We start from the raw sequence: 11,451 nt of genomic DNA, 5'->3' as shown, positions 1-11,451 counted from the left end.
ATGTGTATTTTCTTTAAACAACCTTCCAGAATTGTCCCTACACTTCCACATAGATCCCTGAGCCTTACGGAAACTGAATGTTTTTTGTCTCTCTCTTTCTTACTCTCTGAACATTTTGGGACTCTGTTAATTTCTATATAGAGCAAGAAGAAACAGTATTAGATTAGGGTTGAGTGAGGCACTGGTCTATGGACATAACAATATGCCATTAGATTCATTTAATTGGCTATGTTCTTTTAACAGAAAAATAGTTGTAGATTTTCCCCTAGCCCATGGCCTATCCTGTCTCAGTTTCTTGGCCATGGTAGCAATGTCACTTATGAATTCCATCTCATGAGTGGGCCCTAAATCTGATTTCAAAAAGTGGTTGGTTGCTACCATTACATGTGTCACTATTGTACATGTATGACTTGCAGGCATATCACTATTATATATCATAAGGTTTGTAGCTTCGTGATATTGATGGTTGTTTTTCTCCTTTATTATTGTGGAGAGTACCTTCCAGAATTATGAAAGCTAGTCAGTAGGGATGGCTGTTATTTGGGTACCATCTTGACTTCTCCATGTTCAACAACTTACATAAGTGGTGTCTTCAGTAATAGGGCTTTACCACCGTAACCAGTACCTTTGGCAGTATCCCGTGATGTTGAGAGGGCATATGGGACCCCTTTGGACAATAATTCAACAGTATATATTGCATTTCGTGCATTGGAAGTTTTACTTGATGGCATAAAATATCTAGTTGGGACACTGTCTCTCTCAGTATATGAATAATCCATTTAAATTCCTTTCATACATGTGTATATTTTAAAAAGCTTCCATAGGTGTAGGCTTTCATCCAATTTTTTAAAAGGCCTTTTTTTGTCCTGTTATTTGTTTTCTCCTACTTCCAATGTCCATCCCATTTGTCTTTCTAAGTGAAGATTGATCATCTTACCCAGGGTACTCTTTCTTTTTTATCTTCTATAGGTGCCTACCACAGAGAGACTCTGAAAGACTCTACCTAGCAGTGTATCAAAGCAGATGCTGAGACTCACAACCAAATCTTGGGCAGAGTGCAGCGAATCATATAAAAGAAGAGGGAGTTTGTATGACCGGGAGAGGACAGGAGTTCCACAAGGACCAAATGTATCTGGGCACAGGGGACTTTTATGAGACTGTTTCTCCAACCAAGGACCATACATGGATATAACCTAGAATCACTGCTCTGATGTAGCCCATGACAGCTCAATATCTAAATAAGTTCCCAACTAGATGAAGGATGAGCTGATGGACATGGCCTTGAGATGAGATTTAGACTTGTCAGAAACACCAGGCCAATCTGTAGCTCTCTTTTTGTCCCTTCAGCCTGATGACTGAGAATTTTCTCATAAGGTATTATGGAACAACAACAACAAAAGGGTATGGTATTACTAGTGTCAGGTGAATTTTTCCTGAACATTAATCTTGGTTGTTCCAATTTGAATTAAAAAACATCACAGAGACTCATAGCCTGGAAGATCAGTACCAGTGGCAGTTACCAGGTACATTTTCGTATTTCTATTGTTGTTTAAATCCTGGTATTTGCAGAGTAATATTTAAAAACATTTTATTTTAAGCCAATAATATTGGTGCCTTTTACTATCAGTATTTGGAATATATGGAATGAAATAAAACAAATGAAACACATTAGAATGACAAAAGTTAATATTTCTACTGCTTTGGATTCAAAAAAGCCAGAACAAAGCTTCTAAGTTTATTGCACAAATATAAAATCTACCTTTATAAGTAATATGTAACAGTAAGTGTATAGAATAAAGATTTAGAAACACATCCAGAGGACTATGAACAGAGATAACATAAAACCTCTGCGGAGCTGTAGCCCATGGCATATCACTCTCTAAGTGGGTACCCTAGTAAGGGGGGTAAAGGCTGTCTCTGACATGAACTCAATGGTTGGTTCTTGGTTCCCTTTGCACTGGGGGGAAGCCTTATGAGGCCACAGAGGAAGACAATGAAGCCAGGCCTGATGAGATATAATAGGCTAGGGTAAGATAAAAGGGGAGGAGACCTCCTTTATCAATGGACTAGGGGAAGGGTATAGAAGGGGAAGTGGGAAAGATGGCAGTGCTGAGAAGGGGGATACAGCTCGGATACAGAGTGAATAAATTATAATAAATAAATAAATACATAAATAAGTAGAAACACACCCAGAAACTATTTAAACTATCTAATAAAAATGGTTATTTGAAAAGTTATAAAGAAAAACAATGCAATATAAGATAGAAGAGAGAGAATGAAAGAGAAAAGATATTTCTAATATGTCATGTAAAGTAGACTTTGAAGATTATAGACATCTATGGTAAGGGAGACACCACCATGGAGTTGGGATGTTCTGTCAGGGTTGTGTGGCAGAGGCTGTCCACTCCAGTGGGAGTAGAATGTAACCTCCGAAGAAAGATGCATTAAAGAGCTACCCAGCAGGTCAGGCTCCAGAGGTGAAAGGATTGAATACTGGATAAGATCTCAGGAAAGGGTGCTATAATATGGAAGGACCTGGAGGTGGGCAGACAACGAGCTCCTCTGTCATGTTGCCTTTGAGATACCACAGGCTTAGGACAACAGAGCCTAGGGCCAATATCTACAATTTTATTTGTTATTTATTTACTTTTTGCTCTTTATAGACGTGTTCTCAGTGCTTTGACTACCAGTGGCATTTATTGTCTGAGAGCCATTTTATAATAGTGAGAAAAATAAACTGGAGGCAGAAGGTGTCTTCAAGTAGAAGGAGTAAAAGAATGAACTAGACAAATGTTCATCAGGGCTCTAGTCTGGCTGTTCTATCTACCAGTCTTATAAAGAGAACTGCAAGCTCAACATTCAGCAAGTCTGCTGAAGTATTATATGGTTGGAGAGCACAGCTGGAAAATAATTCCTAGTCCTTGAAAAATAACCGTTGGTTATGTTGTTCCCAGTTGGTACATCTACTTTCAGTACAGTACCTTATTTTCATACTCTGAAGGTAGTAGAACATATAGAATAGTCTCATAAATGATAGTACACAGGGAAAAAGTTCTTGCTAATAAGTACCACCATGATAAATTCCAACGGGACAGTGCTGATTTGAGTGTGAGGTACACTGTCCCAGAAGATAATTCAAGCTCTCAGAATTTCTGATAAATCACAAATCCTTCCAGTGCCCCCAATGATGGACTGTCCAATTGTCCCATTTTACTCATTATTGACTGAAAGGAGTGTAGCTATTGATAAATGTTTGTAAAATGTAAATTAAAATAACCTAATACCAAAGCTCTTCTCATCAGTTAAGATCTACTTTTCAACTCAAATGATGTCAATATAGTGGCTTCTATAGATCTCATCTTACTTGTGGGATCATTCCCACTACCAGAATGAGCACCAGCCACCTGATTTCCCTTTCCTTTCCTTTCCTTCCCTTCCCTTCCCTTCCCTTCCCTTTCCCTTTCCCTTTCCCTTTCCCTTTCCCTTTCCCTTTCCCTTTCCCTTTCCCTTTCCCTTTCCCTTTCCCTTTCCCTTTCCCTTGGGTTTTCTTTTCCCTTCCTTCCTTCCTTCCTTCCTTCCTTCCTTCCTTCCTTCCTTTCTTTCTTTCTTTCTTTCTTTCTTCCTTTCCCTTTTCCTTAATTTTTAAGTATTTTTATTCCCTCCAATTTTTTTATTGGGGAAAAACTATAAAACATTTACAGTACAATGTTTTCAGTCATGATTTGTAGTGAACTGATTCCCCAATATATATTCCAACTCAAGTGGACTTACCTTGTTACACTCAAAAATCTTCTTCTGTCAAAAATAGTACAGAGCACACACAGGGTGTTCTAAATGTACCCATATACAAATTAAGCGACCTCTCATTAATCTGCCATCCAGGAAAGCTGGGGAGACATTCCTGCCCCTTTTCTTTGAAAAAAAAAAAAAAAAAAAAAAAAAAAAAAAAAAAAACAAGTATAAGTTTTGGGCTGTCATTAAACAAGTTCATGTACTATAGACCATTTCAACATGAAGAGATGGCTTCTTCACTTTAAAAGCATATTAAAAATCTTTTCCTTTTGTGCAGGTGGACCCATCAAATATTCAAATTCTCTCAAGCACTGATGAAATACTTATTTTGGTTGAGGAAGGTTTTAGGCAAGTCCGGTCCCTGTAAAAGCACTGAGAACATTTCCTCATTATTGCTTCGTGTCAGTGTCACAGTAGAATTGGTGGAATCAGCAAATATTTTGTTCTTGCTGGTTTATAAAGCTGGAACTAGAAAAGCATGGCGCATGTGTCCCTGACTGTGAAGTATGTGGCCATTAGTTAAGCTGGATGGGCTGCACCCATTTTACATTCTAAGAAAAACTCAAAATGTTCCTCAAATCACTTCCACAGCATCAAGATATATAGATTTCTGTAAAGAAATCATGCAATCTTTTGAAATTTATGTAAACTAAAAGAATTTAATGAAATAAATATTCCATACAATCTCTTAAATTAAGATTTTTCTTATTCATTTACAATAAAATACCCAAGTGACGTTATAAAAGGCATATATGACTATGAAAAGAACATCAAAAGAACATCATATTGCTGATTAATAATTGCAATTATAATGTAAGATAATAAAAGAATATATCTATTGCTTTTCATCATACTTGATAAATGCAATATGAACAACATTCTTAATGTATACTTTTCACAAGAAAATAAATAAGTTAAATAGTTATTGCATATTGAGTTGTGGTCCAGTGGTGCAAATCAACTCAAAACAGCTAAAAATGAAGCACTTATTTTCCAAAAATTATCAACTGAGCTCTGCCCCTCTGCCCAAGGCTTCCAGAAAGCAGAGGAGATGGTTCTAAGCTGAACACCCACTAGTGGTGGCAATGAGCCCAGTATCAACCTTTGGAATGCAAGGGTTCCACCACCCCCAGACACACATTAACTTTATTAAACAAAAACAAGGAAAACAACCGCAACAAACATGGATGAAAGCTACCAGATTAAGGCATGTTCTTGGCATTGTTTAGTATCCTAAAGTAAGTGTAGGGAGGTGGCAGCCAGCTGGCTCACACTGGTCTGTGACAAACATCAGGAACCCCTTCCAAGATAAAAGCTCTCACATCTGGATTGTAACTAAGGCTTTTAAGTGAAAGAGATGGAATGGTGATTGGTAGATGCTGGTTCTGGGCTGATTTTTCTTTTAAACTAGAGTTTCCAACTCATTTGAGACCTAAACAAGTGTTTGGCATCTTTTGTTCTATCAGCATCACAAATGCCCTGTTTTATTTTGTTCATTTACACAAAAAGTTCTTTGGCTTTTATTTCAACAAGAACGAAACTTTGTAATAATAAAAATTAAAACAAAAAAAAAAAGAAGAAAGAAAGAAGAAATCATAAGGAAAGGGGCAATTACCTTCCCAGCAAAGTTCCAGTCCAAGTGCTGGGAGGCACACAATTCTGGCTTTAGAAGTGTCTTTCTCCACCCCACCCCCGTGCCCCCGCCCACAGGGCCTGGTACCTCCTGCAGTTCCTCTCCCAACCCCTCATGGGCACTCCCTTGCCTCAGTCTTCAGAGATGGAGAGGCAGCTGAACATGTGCAGGTGAAGGCCACAATCCAGGCTGGGCTACTCAGAGCCACTGAGGCTACCTGAGCTCAACAAGCCCCTGAGGTAGCCGTCACAGTCCAACATGGAGTCCAGGAGTCTGGGGGATGCATCTACCACATGTGACTCTGCAGACTGCTAGACTGCTAGGCAGCAGGAAGCCTAAGGCATCGAGTGCCAAGTGGCGGACTGAAAGTGGGGGAGGGGGCACGGGGCCTACCCAGCCCTGCTGCTGGCTTCTGTAGCAGGTGGTGGCCATGGAGGCAAAGCTGTGTGTCTGGATGGCATGCATGGTGATGAGGCTGTTCAGCTCAGGGCCGAAGGCAAAGGCACTGTTGGCACATGTGATGTCCGAGCAGGAGGTGCACTTGGCTCCATGGGTCAGCAGGTCCCCTGTGCCCCTGCAGCTTTAGAGCAGTGTGGCTGCAGCAGAAGCCACCCAGGTGCAGAAAGTCTGGGCTCACAAGGGCTTGGAGGCCACCAAGGAGGATGAGCATGAAGAGGTAGAGGAGGAACAGGATGAGGCCTAGGATCAGGAGGGAAGTAGCAGCCTGCATGACATGGGGCTGTCAAGCAGCAGCTGTGACTCCAGACCCTCTGGTGGCTGGTGGTGGCCAGACAGGAAGCCAGAGAAAGCTGAGACTGTGGTGCAGCTTGGGCTGCTGCTTCCTGGCAAAGCCCAGGTGCAGCATGTCACTCATGCCAAAGGCTCTGAGGTTCCCGGAGGCAGCCCCTGATGCCGCTGGCTGCCACTCATCAGCCTTGTGGATGAAATGGCAGCAAGGGCTGTAGCAGAAGCCTATGGTGTGGAAGATGTGGCACAGCTCTGTCTTGTACTTGAAGTTTAGCACAAGGCTGAGCAGCTCATGGAAGCCATGTGCCAACTGGCACTTCTCGCCATACTTGCGTGTGCTGCTCTCCTCAAAGGGTCAACAGAGCTCAGCTAGGTCTTAGAGTGTTTGGAATTGATCTGGGAGCCCCTGCTCCCTTCTGCTGCAGCTGCAGCTACAGGAGGTGCTGGCTCTGCTCACTGTTCTTGCTGAATGTGCAGTCCTGGAATTTACTGTCCTTGTTGACTAGTGCTGTGCCACTGTCCCCTGAAGGCTCCTTGAGCTGGCCATAGGAGGATGCTCCCCCTCCCCCCCCCCCGCCTGCACCTGCGTGGCTGCAGCTGACACACTTAGGGGCACCTGGGATCTTGGGCAAGCATCTGCTTAGATTGGGCGCGGGGTGGGCAAGCTCACAAAGGCTGCTGGCCAAATGGTACCACAGGAAGCCCAGAGTGAAGCTCAACCTAGGGACAGCAGCCATAGGCATACCTACCTATTTGTTGTCCAGCATGTTATTCAGACTGAGGCTGGCAAGGATTTCTCCTTCTTACACAAGAAGTTGATATTATAGAAGGCAGATAGAAGTGTGGTCGCCATTTTTCTGGGTCCTGTAATGGTTGGAACTGCAAGCAGGAAGCTTGGGGGGTGGGGCTCAGTGCTGCACAGACCTGCTGGAGCCAAGAAGAATACCTTACAGGCAAGGGCAGAGAGGGATGGAAAATTTGCTTGGGGGGGGGTTCTAAGCGGAGGGTGGAGGCCACAATGCTGAGTTGGGGGCAGAAGAGAAATGACAGCACTGTTCAGCTACCTGCCCAGCTTGCTCCCACCACACCCCCTCAGTGTGAGAGGTAGGCACACTGGTGGAACCTTTTTATTTTAAAGTTTTTTTGAGACAGGGTGTATCTGGGATTACAGGCATGTGCCACCATTCCGGGGGTGGGGGGGACTATAAAAGTAAAATAGAAAATAATAAAATACAATAAAGCTCCCAGCTAGCCACCTGATTTTCAAACCATTTTTTTCCAACACTGTAAGCCCAATCTAGGGCACCTTTCATTCCTGCCCAAATGGAGATGTGTGTTCTAATTGTCCACCAACCGAGTCACATATAAGAGTTTGTCTTTGTGGATTTTAAGTGTTTATCCTCCAAATTAAAATGAAGTCCTCTTCTGAAATGTAATGAGAATGCAATGATGGGTTTTAGAAGTAATTATGTTTCCATAGGCACAGTGGTGCTTGCCTGTAATCCCAACATTCAGGGAGGCAGAGGCAAGGCAGCTCTCTGTGATTTTGAGGCCAGCCAGGTCTACAAAGTGAGTCCAGGTCAGCCAAGCCTGCACAGAGAAACCCTGTCTCGAATAAATAAACAAACAAATAAATGAATGAATAAATAAACAAATAAATGAAATAAAAATTAAAATATGTAATTATATTTCAATAGTGTTATAATAGGGGTCTCCAGATTTTATAAAGTTGTTCTCATAAAATATATTTTGATCAGGTTTCTCTCCTCCCTTAACTCCTTTCAACCTCTCTACCCACCAACTTCATGATCCTTCTTCCAGTCATCTAAAGAAAGAGAGAATCATAAAAAAACATAAAACCACTAAGTCAAATATTACCCATATAAAACTAGAATCCCCTTCCTGGACCCCCTACACAAAAATGGAGTTCATTTTGTCTTGGCCAAATACTCTTGGGCATGACACCTGCCCTGGAATATGGTTGATATATATCCAGTTACTCTCTATTGGAGAAGACTGCTTTTCCCTTTCCCAACAGGAGGCAATTGCAAAGAACTTTTCCATTAAGGGTGTGACCCATGTCTACTTCAATCTCTTGATGCTGGGAATACATCTGGTTTTCATTTGTTCAGGTCTTATGCATGCTGCCACAGTCTCTCTGAGTTCAAATGTGTATCATTCCAGTTGTGTCTGGATTACTGTTTCCTTGGACTCAACTACCACCTCTGGCTCTTAAGATCATTTTGCTTCCTCTTTCACATATATCCCTGAGCCTTTAGGGGAGGGGTTTGATGACATCTCATTTAGGATGGAGCAAGAGAGCTATCCCCCATTTTGATGTTAGCTACACTAAAACAAGGCTGAGTAGAAATTTTGTTTCAATCTGGTGCTCTCCTCCTTCTCCTCTTTTTTTCTTCTCCTCTACCTGACTGACTGACTCCTTTCCTCTTTATCTCCATTTTTCTTCCTTCTCTTTCTTCACTTATCCTTTACCTCTGCTGTCCTTTACTTCCCTGTGGTTGCCCTCACTCAAAATCTTAATTAAGGTAAAGATTGTTAGGAATTTGGTCAGTTGTCGATGTAAACATACATTTTTCTTCATCTAGAACCTTGAAAATTAAATGTCAGTTATGGTGATACACTTCCATTCCACCCCAACCTCATGGTATATTTTCCCTGAGCTGCTAGTATAGACTTATACGATTTTACTCCTAAACTGCAAGGCATACTATCTAAAGAATGCATTTAATTCCCTATTTTAAAGTCCAGTGAGCCCAATACCTACATGTCTGAGGGATGAAAATTCTAACCAGTTTTGGGAATTTGATTCTTCCTCATTTGTCACGTGCTTAGCTCAATGAACTTCAATTTGATTGCTTTCACAAGAAACACCATAATTCTTACTCCCTTTTTCTTTACATTATGTCACAAAGGGGAAAATAAGTCTTAGTTGTACTTTGGCAGAAATTCGCTCAAAAGTTAAAAATTGAAGCCTGAAATATTATATTACCTTTGGAAAATATTCACATGCATTTCTGAAGATAATATACTTAATATAGATTTGTTCAATATCAGTAAATAAACACAAAGTCTAATTCATAAACATTTGAATTTTATTTATTTTTTTACAAGCTAGGAAAAACATTTCATTGCATTCATTGCATTTAATGTTACCAAACCACATAATGAAAACAATTTAAGGAAACTAGGCCTGACCATGTTTTAATCCCAGGCTTTTCTCAGTGTACTGAACTACTGAATTAAAAAAAAAAAACCTCTTTTTCTTCATGCTTTTTTTTCCCTATCTGGATGATGGGAAAACTTCAAATGTCAACAAGTATGGCAGAAGCTGCTGGTAACTTAACTAGGGAATCTTCAGTAGCTTGGTCAGTAGTATCACTATCATTTTCAATGCTGGCTTCTCCTTTCTCTTGCTCCTGTGTCATAGCCTCTTTTTAAAGGACAGAGATGACATGAGGTGTTGTTTTGTTGGTCTTGGCCAAATATTCCAGTACTTTCATTTTGCTTGTTTCAGCATGGGCCTGGGAACCCCACAGGAACTCATAGCGTGGAGGATTGCTGTTGGCCACCTGCCGGTACTCCAGGTAGTTCAGCTTCACCAAATACTTGGTCAGGAGCTTCCGAGGCTCACCAAAGGTGGGGTGCTTCTTCCCTGGATAGACTTGTCTGTTCTTCAGGATTTCCCACATGTCTTCTTCACTGACACAATTGCCCCTAACAAAGATGATGCCCAGGATACTCATCAGGAAACCAGTCTTGGGTAATCCTTTGCCAGCACGAATCCTCCCATTGTTTGGGAGCTTCAGCTTGCTGATGAGGTCATATGAGGGCTTACTGGAGTTGACTTCCCTCACTTCCACTGCAAAAGTATCTTCGAGCTTCTTGGAGGCTTTCCTGAGAATCTCAGGAAAGTCTTTTTCCAACTGCTTGGTGATAACCTTCAGCATTTCTTCCTTGGTAGTAAGCTGCTTCAAATTGTAGTTGTGGAGCAGGTACTGTAAGAGCTCCACCACCTTTCTTGCTAACAGTTCTTGATGCAGAATGGTAGTGTATAAGTTGGCCTCTGGAGGGTATTCCCTTTCCTTACTTTGCTCACTTTCCTCACTGGAATTTTCATCTGAATCAGCGGATGGTGTTGTTTTCTGAGGTGCCTTGGGTGTGCTGGAAGACTCATGCTTAGGCTGGATCTGGGTGGCAGCAGAGTCTTCTACTGCCTCTGATGTTTCTTCTGCTGTTTCTTGAGCATCTCTACGAGCCTGAGCCTCACATCGGGCCTGCTGGTGTTTCTTCTGAGCTTGGAGCTTACTCTTCTGACCTCTAGGCATGGTGAGTGACAATAGCAAGATGTGTGGGCAGGGTGCTAGTGATGCAGATGCCTGATTAGAAATAGAATGAAATTATATGAGCACTTCATCATGGAAATCCTCCTTGTGTTTAACTAAGCCTGAGAGCACTTCTTTAGAAAGCTGCTTGACTTTTGTTTCCAATGGCCTATTCCCTAAGTAAGAATGCAGAGTAAGCCTCAGGTTACAGCTTATCATTCCTGCCTGTGATGAATTTAGCTGAATGCAGGGGGCTAACACTCATACTTTCTAGCTGATAGAGTTATAGAGACCCTCTCAGTTCCCAGTGAGCATTTACATGCAAATTCTTGGAAATCCTGAGCCTCTCTCCTCTACCACTTGCCTCTCTGTGATACTTTGTTGTATGTGCTCTCTTCAGACATTCCTCAAACTTCCTTGAAGAAGTACTATTTTCTCTAACTCAAATCTCTTACTATTATTTCATATGCTACCTTATAGCATGCGAGTAATTGAAAGCCTGACCCATTCCTACAGCACAGAAAATCTAGGCTCCTGGGAGGGGAGATATACACTGATTCCTCCCATGAAGTCCATATCTTGATTGCTAACCATGTTTGGAATAGTTATCTGACTAAAGGACCTTCCATTCATACTAAGGATTTCATTACACTTAAGACCCTTCTTACAGTAATTAAATCAATAGCCATGCTTATACCTCCAAGGTTTGATGGCAGGGGCAGTACATGAGCTAACAGACTGCATTGGGACAGATAATTCCCTCTCAACTCACTCCAGATTCTTCTCTTAGTCCCTACAAACAGCATAGTGTTGCCCCTGTTCCTGAATTGAGGAACTTTTCTCTTCAAATCAACAGCTTCAGGTCTCTAATTAAATAGTAACAGAAGGCACATGTCCATGGGACACCCATATTTGGCTTTCACAGACTCCCAAATA

General features: G+C 41.6%; 1 protein-coding gene and 1 pseudogene across 1 annotated transcript; both read right to left on the bottom strand.

Moving 5' to 3' along the window:
* Positions 1-5,556: 5,556 nt before the first annotated feature.
* On the bottom strand, positions 5,557-7,025 carry LOC132651490 (mRNA decay activator protein ZFP36L2-like; annotated as a pseudogene).
* A 2,602-nt stretch (positions 7,026-9,627) lies between these two features.
* On the bottom strand, positions 9,628-10,518 carry LOC110543330 (melanoma-associated antigen B3-like). Its single transcript, XM_021629688.2, has one exon. The coding sequence runs from the start codon at positions 10,516-10,518 to the stop codon at positions 9,628-9,630; it is 891 nt and encodes a 296-aa protein (XP_021485363.2).
* Between the last annotated feature and the right edge of the window lie 933 nt (positions 10,519-11,451).

The sequence above is a fragment of the Meriones unguiculatus genome (genome assembly GCF_030254825.1).
Source record: "Meriones unguiculatus strain TT.TT164.6M chromosome X unlocalized genomic scaffold, Bangor_MerUng_6.1 ChrX_unordered_Scaffold_30, whole genome shotgun sequence".
Classification (NCBI taxonomy): domain Eukaryota; kingdom Metazoa; phylum Chordata; class Mammalia; order Rodentia; family Muridae; genus Meriones; species Meriones unguiculatus.
This window is presented reverse-complemented; position numbering and strand designations above follow the sequence as displayed.

Bases quoted from the DNA above. Each gene is read 5' to 3' on its own strand.
- LOC110543330 (XM_021629688.2), bottom strand. From the start codon at position 10,518: ATGCCTAGAGGTCAGAAGAGTAAGCTCCAAGCTCAGAAGAAACACCAG.